Consider the following 13,172-nt stretch of genomic DNA (forward strand, 5'->3'; position numbering starts at 1 on the left):
TTCTTGAATCGTCTATTACCGTTCATACGAAAGTTATCTATTGAATTTACGTAAAATTTGGAGCGAAAATTAAAAAAATAATTGTTGTTTCAAGTTTAACCTCAGTAAGAAAAATAAAGAAATGCAAAAAAACAATAAGATTGTGCAAAATGTGTCAATAATAACTCAAATAAACAAGAAAAACGGAAAAAATTGCGCGAACATTTATACGAATTAAAAATTCCTGCCGAGAATCCTGGTGACTTGTGCAAACAAATGACAATAATTTGCCACATTCTGTGGAACGATACACGTTAGGAAGAAAAAAGAATTTGTTGAAAACGAATACCCGGAAGATCTTCATAATCGACAAAGTTCAAGCGCATTTAACTACAAAGATAAAATTCTTCAAAGATATTTCTGACGTCATCAAAGAAGGACAGCTAAAGTGAGTATCATTGGCATCACTGCTTTAGCATCCCCTCAGTCACTGAATTTTACTACACATACACATGGATAAGCAGTTCCAAGCATCGTGTTTGAAAGAAGCGATAACAATCTGGGAAAAACCGATAGCAATATTACTGAAGAAATCGATAACAATTTCACGGAAAAAATCGACAACAATAATATGGAAGAGAAAGAAAGCAACGCTTCGAGCAATCTAACGATAATGAGGGTATTAGAGCTGTACAGTGGCATCGGAGGGATGCATTTTGCACTCTGCGGTAAATTTTAACACGAGAATTATCTCGTGAATAACAATACACCGTCGTGATTATGTCTCAAAGTTAACCTGTAAGATCACAACATGTTCGTTACAAATGTGTATTATTCCAGAAAGTGGAGTTGCGGCAAAAGTAGTCGCTGCGGTCGACATAAATCCTGTTGCGAACGATGTTTACCGTCACAACTTTCCGGGGACCTTTCTTGTGAACAGGAATATCCAATCCATCAGTGCACAGGAACTAAACAAACTGAATGTGGACACTATACTTATGAGCCCTCCGTGCCAACCTTTCACAAGATTAGGACTGAAAAAGGATGTTATTGACAATAGAGCTTGTTCCTTGTTACATGTCTTGGACTTGATATCTGAATTAAGAAGTTTGAGGTATCTTTTGCTTGAGAACGTTAAAGGTTTCGAAATGTCTCAGATGAGGGACAAATTGGTAGATTGTCTGGAGAAATGTGGATATGCTTATAGAGAATTAATATTGAGTCCGTGCCAATTTGGCGTACCAAACAGCAGGCATAGGTATTATTTACTAGCGAAGAGAAAAGATCTGAAATTTCGTTTTAAACGAACTTCGTTAGAAACCGACTTGTCCCCTGAATTATCAAGATTATTGCCAGAAAGTAAACACTCCCTATTAGCGAGAAAAAGTGGCAAAATTAATTCTAAATCCGGCAGAATGTGTTACACGTTAAATAATGTTTTGGAAAATATCGAGGAATTCAAGTATTTGGTGCCCTCAGAACTGTTAAGAAAAAGAGCGTGGGTATTTGACATACGAACGTCTGAAAGCAATGGTTCTTGTTGCTTCACCAAAGGATACAGACACTATGCAGAAGGCACGGGTTCTGTGTACTGTCCATTTTCGGACGAGATAATCAGACTAAAGTATGACGAAGCTACTAATCATGAGGACGATTCAGCCAAGACGCGGATTTTATCAGAATTGAAACTTAGGTTCTTCTCCCCCCGAGAGGTGTGCAGATTAATGTGCTTCCCGGAAAGTTTCGATTTTCCGGAGCACACTACTGATAAACAAAAATACAGACTGCTAGGTAATTCGATAAATGTTCACGTAGTCAGCAGGTTAATACTTTTATTATGTAATGAAAGTGAAAATAATTGAGAATCGATAGAATTACATATCTCTTTCCTTTTCTCCATTCCCACATTCTATTTGTATAACATATATTCTTATTTATAAATATTACTTACATACATACCAGTGTTATGTATGTCATTTGAATCTTAAGCACACATATATATATATATGCCTTATTATATACGTAGCTTAAGATACAAATTATATATATATCACATACTGCAAGCTATACGTACAAAACGATAGTTTCCCTTCTAAATCTATTTAGAAATCATAAAAATTAGCAAACTATTGTGGGTTCATTGAAACCTTGTATTATTACATTCTAAATGTGCGTTCCTTGACACGTCAACGTGATCAACGAACAACACGTCCGATCAGTCGTTGTACTTCTTAGGCTCCAATTCCAATTCCGGTGGAATCATAATTTTCTTCTCCATGGCGAATTTCTTGAGCGCTTGAAACTTCACGTACCACGACTCGATCTCGTCTCTCATGCGATTATTGTTCTCGTGCATTTCCTCCATATCCCTGTATTCCTGAGACTTCTCGGTTTCCAGCTCGTCTTTCTGTTCTATGCGCTTTATACGGCAGCTAGCCGCGTAACCTCTATTCTTCAGCGTGCGTCTCCGCTGCTTCATACGCACGATCTCCTCTTTGGTCACTCCGCGCATCTTCAATTGCCTGTTCAAGTCCCGCACCGATATCGTGACCAGTTCGTCATCGTTTATCGCCAGGCCTGGGTTCGGTGATAACGGGTCCTGCATTGGCAACAAGCTGTGTTAAACCGTGGAAATTAGAGACGCTACGCGTCTCGAGAGAGAATAACGTTCAGTTTGATATCGCAGGGCTGACGCAGGTCGACCGTGTGAGAGAAAGATCATGGCTGAAGGACAACGTACCATTTTAATAGACCTCTTGCCATCCATAACCCGAATCTGGGAACTGGTGGTTTTTTTTCACGCCCGAGAACAAAATAATCTCGAGAACGCTCGTATTCCTCGGTCTTTTGCGCTTTCCCGGTAAATTTGCTTAGTCATCCCGCTGTACCGTACAGACACAATCGCCATTTAGAATCGCGTCCTAAAAACATCGACTCGTCACCGAGAGCATCCAGGAAGACCCGGTAGATGTCGCGTCTTCGTAACGACAATGTCGGTAACAAGTTTATCGACGTGAATTAGCCGAGACACGCACCGTCCGCAGGTTCGCGTCCTTGATATTCACTGCATTATCCACATCACAGCGCGCGGTCGGCCATTTTCGCGCTCCTCTTCCAGCGTACAGACGCGCACCGTGAGCAACGTTTCTTCACTGGTAAAAATCCTGCGATTCGTTTACAGTTTCGCGCTTGAAACGCGCCGACTATCTTGCCTGCCTTGCAGGTACGTATTTTGCGAACAATGACACGATGTTTCACGAATTTCTCAATTATATGGAATATACAACGGTCTGCCATTCATCTCGTCACGTTGACGTGAATAGAATATGGCGCGCGACTGGTTTCGAAACGATACGTCAAAATATCTCGCATAATATCTTTTGCGTCGACACTCGTGGAAGCCAACGTTGATTTTATTCGCGACACGTCCAACGTTAATTTGAAGTACGCTCTCTCTCTCTCTCGCTTTAATCTATGAGCCCCGCGATTCTTACGAGTATGTACGAGTTTAGCTAGTCCAAATTGCCGCTCATAATGACGAGTTTAATTATTGCGAGCACGTTGGCCCCGTCGGTGTATTCCGAGCACGCACATACGCGCGCGGTTTAATCTAAAAATCTACATTACACTCGTCAATTTAAACGACCGTTGAAAATTGAGACCAACGGGATCAGAGAAACTTCACATTATTATTCATTTTATTAATGATGTCACTGAAATTTTGTCGCAGTATCCAATTTCGTCACGTAATCACGAGTGATGTTTTCATCATCAAAATCAGATTTGTCTCTTTTGTGTGTGCAGATACCCGACAAAAATGACGAGAGATGGTTGGGGAAGGAGAGTCGAAGAGAGAAAGATACGGTAAGACACCGGTTGTTAATTTCTCCGTCATTATGTCGCGTAATTTTTACGAGAACTTCGTTCGCGGAAATAAATCAACAATTCAGTCTGACATTGAGGTTGGAATACAAAACAACGTAGCGAAGCAAATAATGCTCGCTCGGACCGACAGGCAGGATTGATGGAAATTCTCGTTCAACAGCGAAAATTTATCCGATCGCAATGACATGTAGTTATATAATGTAGCGAGGGAAAGCACGTATCTCTCGTGGGAGAAATCAAATTTCTCGGGGGATCTGTGCATATGTGCTTACGTCGTATACAAAAATAGAATGTCAATCGATGAACGGGTACTTATAAGATTATTACTGCAAGATATTGTTACTTCGCCTCGAGTCGAGAAACGAATCAATTGACTGGAATCTCTTATATCTATGTAAAAAAATATATCTCGTGTATATATATATATATATATATATATATTTCATGAGGTAGAAAAAGCGAGGAAGATCCAAGCTGACAGGTTCGAGATCTTATCCGCGCGAAGCGTATGAAATCGATAGCTCCGCGGTCCGACTCATCATCGATCGTTACTACTTGAAAGTTCGCGTCGAATACGCGGCGACTACGACTACTTGATTGCGGGATATACGATCCAATTGTGCGGGAAATGTTTCCAACCTTGCCTGAAACACAAGTGACTTTTCAGCAATGCAGTTTATCGCCGATCTCTGCTGCTCAAGTTTTAATTACGACGCTTAGCTTTAGATACAGGAGCTCATGCCGCAGAAGCGAGTTAATTTTGAGGATTGATCTCTCGTAAGAAGGCTCTAAGGTTAGAAGGTTGTAAGTTTGTTCAATGATGCATTAAGGGAACCACTCATAAATTTCACAAAAATTACTAAGCTAAAATTACGCTCCTATATATTTATTTTATCTAAATAATAAATGTTAATTTGAGAAACAAAGTAAATATATATGCAGAATATTACAAATACAAAAATATTGATTTTTACTTTTCCCATTAATACTATATTTATACATTAGTTGATCTAATAGAAAGAGACATATAAACATGTGCGTAAGTATGTGTGAAAAAACAACTGAAATCTACTTAAAAGCCTCTATGAACATAACTTCTTGATTTAACCAAATAACTCGACTCTAATAAGATCCGATGCATATATTTTCCATATACTTGCCCCGAACGGTCATTTTCAATAAGAAGAATTACATTTCTAGAATATTTTGAAATAATGGTTAACTAAATATAGGAAAAATTAGCTAATTCTAAGACCACAATATTTTTTGCGATCGGTAAAAATTGTCCTCACCACTCCGATTATAAAAAAGTGCTCGTAAGCACAGAAGCCCAGACCCATTAATGCCGTTCCGCTCCCTGGGCATAGCGATATTTCGAATAAGGTGCGTAATTTCTGAATATTCGGTGCGTCAAGATTATTCCGTGAATCGCCGACGATGTACCAAAGCAGCGGTCATGACGCACAAATATTTAGTTAAACGTTGCGCCTAATTGGAAATTTCCGATGCTTCGGAAATGGGACGACATTAGTCGAGTTCTCTCTGTATCATACGCGATGTGTGAGCCAACATTTCGTACATCCACCAAATAGCTTAGGTTCCTTTATTCGTCGAATGAAACATAAACTTCGCGACAACTGATCCGCGCGGTGTTCGCGAGAAGACAAAAGGACAACCGTCGACGCGGTTCCCCGGGTGCGGGAAATTCCAGAGAATTTCCAACGGTGAGGCGGCTATAGCGCGCGGAGGCATCGTCGGTCGTCCTCGGAGGTCTTCGGGCGTCGCGTCGACGTCCCGTCGAGGCGCAGCCGACAGTCGGTGGCCGGACGTCGCGACTCACGTATCGCATCGTCGTACGTCCGCGCGCACGGCCGTGCCCTTCGATCAAAACACGAGAACCCTCGCGAGGAGAGAGAACGCGGTCTCTCGATCCTTCGAAGGCTGCGGAGGACTTCCGGCGAGGAGAGCGCGCCGCGGAAAATGCGTAACGGCTACCGTTGCTCACGCGGACAACACTGATGGTCTGTATCCATTCTCCGCGGGTGATCGCGAGTTCTCGTGAAAGGGGGGAGGGGGGGGGGTACGCCGATGGTGCGGGAGGGATGAAGATTTCGTTATTCCGCGTGTTAAATTCTCTCGGTGGAGATCTTCCCTCCCTCTCTCGTGCGTCCCCGATGTACGGAAAGAACCAACGGATCGGAAAATTGAGCAGGGACTTGCGTAATCGAGATATCTCCGCCGGTGCAAGCACGTTTCCCCTTCGCGCGATGGAGATTCGGCGGAACGAGGGAGGGGTGGAACGCACGCTATAGAGTGATGATTTCACGTCGTTATTCGGCTGATTGAGAGTGCCGAATTTTTACGGCGGAAAATATGGAAGCGGGCCGGTTTCGCCAAACGGGGATCGCGTACGAATAGTAGGAAATTGATAAAAATCCGATAAGGGTTGGAGAGAGAGAGAGAGAGAGAGGGAGGGGACACGCTCGTGAAAACGCGATGAGAATAGACGCAATTTCGCGATTAATGCGACCGGGAGGACATTCCGCGCGATGAAGGGTAAAACGGAGTGATCGCGATGCAGGGTGGAGAACGCTTTGCGAAGGTGCGAAAGGTGACGGGATACTGCGCACCAGAGGAGAGAGGAGGATCTCCTCGATGCGGATCATCATCCCTCTTCGTTAGATTATTACCCGCTCGATCCGGCGACGTTTCGTCCACATCTACAATAGGTGTTTTGAGCTTTACGAAACTGACCAATCACAATAGATGATTCTTTTAGAATTCGATTGTGATTGTGTCAATTTCTTAAAAGCATCTATTATAGACCGGGATTTACGGAGAAGTGTATTTCTTCCACGTTACTCTTGTCGCGATAGTTGATACAAGATTTCCGTCCTGTTCTGCATGCGCGTGTGTGCGTGCGCATTTTTCTCAATGAAAAATTCATTTTCCAAGAGGACGGAGCGTTATCGTGGAACGTTTAGAGAGGATTATCCGTTACATCACCGAGATGAGGAGCGGGCTCGTCGCCGGATGGTCGCTTCATGTCGATCGAGCTTTCAGAGCTCCGTGCGCGCAGGATCCTCTTTTGCCATTGCGTATATGCAACGAGGAGAGTCCCTTTCTCGCCGTTCGCCTCCCTACCGATCTCGGGGGGTCGAGCGATCCTTCTCTCGCGCGAGAGAAATTGCGAACGCGCGCGCGCGTCAAACGATAACGGCCGTCCCGTTATTTTTATCACATTGCATTACAACTTAATGTATCTCTCTCTCCTCTCGACGGAGGCTGAAGCCGAGCGATAGTCCCACGGGGACGAAATCAAATCGTTACAGGGACAATCGCTACGATACATCGGAAGATAGGGAAAGCAGTGAAATATATAGAGCTTCGTTGTCGTTGCTCCGCGTAACCGCGACAACGGGAGCGCATAATCCGACAGTTATAATATGCATGCGATTATACGCCGCTATAGATATCGTATCTATAATTGTGGTGATCAATAACACGCACGCCTAGCATGCGGCGGACGTCGAAAAATCGTGCCTCGCGATTGCCTCTCTCTCTCTCTCTCTCTCTCTCTCTCTCTCTCTCTCTCTCTCTCTCTNTCTCTCTCTATATCGGCGACGGCTCGGAGCGAGCGAATTAATTGCTCGCAATTATGCGCATGCATACCGGCGGGACGCGCGTAATCGATTTGAAATTGAAATTACTTTCGCCGTTGTCAGGGGGGAAAATCGTCGGAGCGAACGAACGATCGCTGCGAAAGAAAAAAAAAAAGTATGATTGCTTTTCCGCGCGATTAAGACGTTTCCGAACAATCCTCTCTCTCTCGACGCGACGTGAGAGCGTCGCGCTTAAACTTTCCTTCATCCCCCCCCCCCCCCNNNCCCCCCCCCCGATCGCGTTCGGTCTCTCCAGCGCGACGTATAAATCGCGGGCTCGATATTCACCGACGGGAAAGTTCGCCGCGGCTAGGATTTCCAGCACATTTTATCGCGCTATAGATCATGAGGGCTTTTTTCGCGTAACCTCGCGATTCCTACACGCGTGGGCGATAAAAGTAACAGCGAGAAAGTCGCGTGACTTTTTCTACGCCGTCGGCCGCGGCGCTCGGAACTTCCACTTGGCGAAAATTGCGTCGCGCTCGGAGAGAGATTCATCTAATTTGGAAAGGTCTCGCGCGTGGGCGGGCCGATACACTAGGGTCCTCTATTACGATCCGAGCAACGATTGACTTCACATTTGTCAAAGGATACGTTCTCCAGACGCGTGTCGTGGGTAGACGCTGTTTCGTAGCGGACGACACACGTCTCTCTCTCTCTCTCTCGCTTCGATACCACCTTGTGTCCACTGACGTGTCGGGACGTCAGCAGAAATTATATGAATAATTCAGAAATGACTTAACGCACACACCGACCGTTTGTTTACGGTCGAACGAAAGTAGGAAAAAGGATGGGGGAGAGAGATCGTTCGAATAATGGCGCGGGCGAACGCGAAGAGATCGCGTAGTGGGCTTTTAAGCTTTCCAGCGTTTTTTCCTTCGTCTCGACGAAGCTCCTCGATTTGTTATCTCGGGTCCATCTTTCGCTCCTCTTCCCTTTAGCACGGATGTATCCGTGCGATTCCTCTGTTCGTGGCTTCATCTTTTTCCCTTCCTTCCACTCTTCTTCATACACCCGTCGCGGATAATATCGCGTTTATCTCTCGGATGACTTGATTTCTAGCACAGTTTCGATCCCGCGCAAACTCCCTTGTATATTGAAACGATTGTGTGTTTGCGAGATGCTTCACGTGTATCGCGCTGTTGTTCCACTTTCATTTCCGTGGGCTCCCGCGTAAATCCATTTTTTTTCGTCACGATGTAAATTTCTTGAATCAGCGCAGTCAGATCAGCTGCAAACAGAACGGACCACAAGTCATTCGTTATTCGACGCGAGTTCGAAAACTCGACGACTCTCCTCCCTCGGGAGGATCGAGACGACGACCGAGGAATGAGCCTGACAAAGGATTCCCGATGCAATCGTAGGCGTTAATAACCAAAGTTGACAAATCGAGCGAACGCTCCGCGCGGCTGCGTCACCGATATGTAACCACCGGTGCGCTGTGCCGCGTTACAACATCCTGCCGAGGATTCCATTAATTTCTACCAGAAGCTCCACACTACAATCGTCCCTCTCTGTCTCGCAAGACAGTTGCCCTGAATAGTTTCGACGATCCGCAATTCGACGATCTAACCGTCTTTAGGTGCTTCGCTATTGTGTCACATTTCTGGAATAGCTCCCGGCGAAACTTCCGAATGGCATTTAACGACTGTATTATACGGATCTGTAAAGATCCCGATAACAGGGCGAGCGAATTCCTCATTCGCGTCTAAATGAAAATCTCTCTCTCTCTCTTTTATCGCAGTAGATCGGCGGATTCGAATGATTCACTCCGTCGAATAATTATCTCTCTCTCTCTCGTGTCATTGCTTCGTTAAAGAAAGAAAAAGGCCGCCTCGTTATCCGGTTGTTTACGTATCAAATGTCCGACGGAAAATCTACGGGGGGTCTCTTCGACGAATGGCGCGTCAGGCAAATCCCTGCAAATCAGGCTCTGTTTGCATCAGTCACTCACCCTTAATCCACACCTCCTGACTCGGCAATCCAGCTAGCCGGGTAGACATCGTCTTGATGAATGTTGATATAAGTTCTTCGGAGCCTCCTCCATGTTATCGACGATCTCCTCCCGGCTTATCGGATTGCCCACGTTTTTCCGCAATTAAATTGACGGAAGGCGCCCCGTCCACTTCCTTTTGTAACAAATAACGAAACGACATCTCGTTGTCCGCACGGCAGAAACTCCCTCTCGTTCCTCGACACGAGGATACTCGGAAAAGGCAGAAATTAACGAATTGATCGGTGAGTCGTCTGTATCATTCGCGCGTTACATTCACGAGAAATCACGATGCGTGAAATGAAAACGTTACCTTGGTAACTCGAGAACTCAATAACGCGAATGAAACGATTATCATTGGAAAACTATGATAGAAATGTATGCGCGATTTTCCTAGACACCCATCCAGTTTGGTATTAAAGCAGTCTCATTGGCTGTAACAATAATGCACAGGAAATGTATAGAACCTTGATAGAATTTTACTTCTAGGGCAAAACTGCCTATTTTATGAGCAGCAGACTTGCTTATTAATTAATGCAACTGAACAGTTCTTTTGTCCATTTATTGGTCTGTTTTCGTTCAAGAAATGAGTTCAGATTTTGCCCATCTTCTGTTCGCAGTAATTGAAGGAAAAACATCTTAATTGGGATTCCAAATAGTTTTAGGCCCGTATTAATAGTCGGGTCTTGCATTCGAGATCATGTTTTGTAACCAATGCATCTGAAGATAAATTCAAGACGAACTTTCATCCGACCATTAATACTTACTCCTGAGTTGCTAGATCGGAAGTTAACAAACTGCTGCAGTAACTGCTGAGAAAAAAAAAATCAATAACGATCGGCGAATTGCGGGCTGGATGATTGCAGCGTTCGAAATGTCTTTCAGTCGCGTTATTGAATCCATCCGATCCATTTGCCGACAACACCGCGGGCTCTCGATCGCACGCGTGGTATTCGCGCCGCGCGAGCAGTATGCGTTTTCATGAAATTGTGCCACGTAGCAGCGTCCGGACGCCTCGCGCATTCGCCCCTTCCGCCTTCCAGGAGGATCACGGAAATTGCATTTCCATTTGGGAGAGCCTTCGCGCGTTCCTTCTTCTCGCGCTAACGAGCGCGCTCCCTTTTTGCAACAACTACTTTCGCACGCCGCTTTTAGAAAGCGCTCGTAAAACGACAACAACGCATCGCGGCGAGATTTCCCGTCGTCGCCGGGAAAAACGTGGTCCGGAGTGAGGACGACGGGGAAAAAGGGCAGCGCAAGAAGCCGGCCAATTCTAATTCCAAATGCAGCATTGCAAATGCGGCTGCTCGTAAAATTCCGCGATGACGCAGACGGCGGACGGCGACGATGTGCGAAATAAAGTAACTTTTATACGTAGAGCGAGAATCGCGCGCGCAACGTCCGCCTGAAGATTTCAACGGATACCTATAAAAAGAAATGTCACGCGAAAAATAAATAATATGCGAACCAAACGGCTGTAGAGCACAGCTTTTTTTCTTTCTCTTTCTCTCTCTCTCTCTCTCTGTTTCTTCCTTTCTTGCGGTAAACTTTGTCTCCTCGCTTATTTCAACGCGTAGGAAGCTCTTTTGCATCTAAATTTTTATGTCCTTTTGAAGAGCTTCCGACTCCTCTTTAATATCATTAATTTTTCCACGAGCACGTTCGTTCCTGATTGACAAGGTAAACGTGCGTCTCGCCTCGGATGAGACGACGATATCCGGGAAGCGACTGTGGTAAAACGAATCCGGGAAGAAATTAACGCGTTTCGCGTTGTGGTCTTCATCGAATTTTCCTCCGCGGATTCGACGCGAAGTCAATAAGCATCGTGTTCGTTATTAGGAGGCATTCAACGCGGCGGCGAAATTACGCCCTCCGTGATTGAAACTTCATTGAAACTGCGGCAAATTACTGCGGAAAGTTTCCCGGGCTATAACGATGAGGCGAGGTTTAAAGCAGTTTAGCAACAATCAGGGTTCTGCCGTTTCTCCCTTTCTCCCTCTTTCTCTGTCTACCTAACCACATAATGCCTCAGATATACGTAGATACGCTGGTGTCCTTAGGCACCAGCCGACGGCCCCGACTAATCATTGCCGGATAATTACTCTTCAACTTCGTAATCAGCGTGGCACCGCCCCGATAAACCTCGTTACCGTGTTATTTATTTACCCGCGGACGGCGCCTCCTTTCCAATGTCTTCTTCTTCTCGATCGCTCTTCAATCTCCCCTCTTCGCAAATGTCATAGCAAGCATCGTTTTTATTGCAGAATGGCGAAAATATCAGTAGGTACACCATCGTGCTTTTCGAAATCGCTGGAAATCGCGTTATCGCCGACAACGACGGGGGAGGAAGCAACGTCGTAATCGGAGAAAAATAATAATTGTCCGATACGTGAATTTGGCGTCGAACTGGGTATTTCCTGCTTGTCGAATCTCGCGAAACGCCTGGTCGACGGTAAAAATCGAGCGATACGCGGCGATATTGGTCTTGATGCGCGAGCCAAGCGAACTGGAAGTTGACGGTAATGCGAAAGAGGTCAATCGTCGGTGAGATTGAATGCTGATTGACTTCGTTTCAAGATGTTGCGTCGCGAGCGTCTATCTCGCGCTTCGCGTTGGTCCTCCGCGCTAATAAGGTTCGACATTTGCGGAAGTAGATTCTTGAAAGGTCTTTTTGCGACTCGCGCGCGAACAGAAAACGACGTCATTTCCTACGGTTTAATTGCGACTTTATTTTCACAATATCGCACGTTTTACGAGCCGATGCAAACCAGGTCAAAAGTCATTAGTGATTTCTAGTCGTTCGCGTTATGTTCGTGTGCGTGTACGTATATTATTATTATGACTATTGGATTAATCTGCCATTTGACAACACCACATCATATCATATCGTGACATATTTCATATATCATATCAATTTAAGTTATGTCACATTATGTCGCATTAAATCTAGCGTACCTCGACACATTTATGTTTCTTCTTTAATATCATTAATAATAGTAATAATCTTTATTAAGGGAAAAACCCCTTTAGTATATATTACAAGAAAAAAATCCTAATTAGGAGACAATATTTTTGAGATATAGCAAATGGAAAAGTGTGAAGGACCGGAGAGTGCAGTATAAAACAACAAGTACATAATTTATGAATAAAACATGGAATATATAATGAAATAGTTTAAAGTAATTGTACGCATAACGAAATTTTTAAATGCAAATGATGGACAGATGGATGAAGCGATGACACACGTACGACAAAGTTGGATAATATGTTGGGCGATTAATGTCATAGTGATCTCGCATGTTCCACTGTGAAATCACTTTGGAATCTTTCAAAGAATTTCTCTTTTTCTTTATTCCACGGATATCTCATTAAATTAATGAATTTAACGGACCGATCGTAACATGATTAACGGCCGTTCTCTTCATCGCAAGAAAAACTGTTACAATTCAGCGTTTCATGAAATTTACTCAGGAGGTTGTCGTGCATAACCCGTTCCGAAAAAGACCGAATTTATCGCGAAACTCCCCCCTCCCCAATGTATAAGTCTCATCGTTTGTACTCTGTGTTTCTAATAAAATTAGAAGATCGGTCGAAGGGAAGAAGCTTTCCGACTTAACTAGTAGCGAAACTTATCTCGTAGTTCACAAGTTTAG

The 13,172-nt window shown here is 44.4% G+C and overlaps 3 protein-coding genes across 3 annotated transcripts in view; 2 read left to right on the forward strand and 1 right to left on the reverse strand.

Annotated features, from left to right (window-relative positions):
- Nucleotides 1-396: 396 nt before the first annotated feature.
- Nucleotides 397-1,856, forward strand: LOC106749195 (tRNA (cytosine(38)-C(5))-methyltransferase). Its single transcript, XM_014628382.1, has 2 exons — nucleotides 397-707; nucleotides 820-1,856. The coding sequence occupies exons 1-2, from the start codon at nucleotides 611-613 to the stop codon at nucleotides 1,839-1,841; spliced, it is 1,119 nt and encodes a 372-aa protein (XP_014483868.1). The 5' UTR covers nucleotides 397-610; the 3' UTR covers nucleotides 1,842-1,856.
- On the reverse strand, nucleotides 1,792-2,888 carry LOC106749196 (transcription factor MafG). Its single transcript, XM_014628384.1, has 2 exons — nucleotides 2,720-2,888; nucleotides 1,792-2,578 (listed from the first exon to the last, which is right to left on the reverse strand). The coding sequence occupies exons 1-2, from the start codon at nucleotides 2,744-2,746 to the stop codon at nucleotides 2,195-2,197; spliced, it is 411 nt and encodes a 136-aa protein (XP_014483870.1). The 5' UTR covers nucleotides 2,747-2,888; the 3' UTR covers nucleotides 1,792-2,194.
- A 288-nt stretch (nucleotides 2,889-3,176) lies between these two features.
- The window catches only part of LOC106749274 (ankyrin repeat and fibronectin type-III domain-containing protein 1), a 90,435-nt gene continuing 80,439 nt past the window's right edge, over nucleotides 3,177-13,172 (forward strand). The window contains exons 1-2 of the mRNA XM_014628571.1: nucleotides 3,177-3,202; nucleotides 3,784-3,843. The gene's annotated coding sequence lies outside the window, so the exon portion shown is untranslated. The remainder of the gene's footprint in view (nucleotides 3,203-3,783; nucleotides 3,844-13,172) is intronic.

The sequence above is a fragment of the Dinoponera quadriceps genome, unplaced genomic scaffold (genome assembly GCF_001313825.1).
Source record: "Dinoponera quadriceps isolate SergipeBrazil2010 unplaced genomic scaffold, ASM131382v1 scaffold2952, whole genome shotgun sequence".
In the NCBI taxonomy this organism is placed as follows: domain Eukaryota; kingdom Metazoa; phylum Arthropoda; class Insecta; order Hymenoptera; family Formicidae; genus Dinoponera; species Dinoponera quadriceps.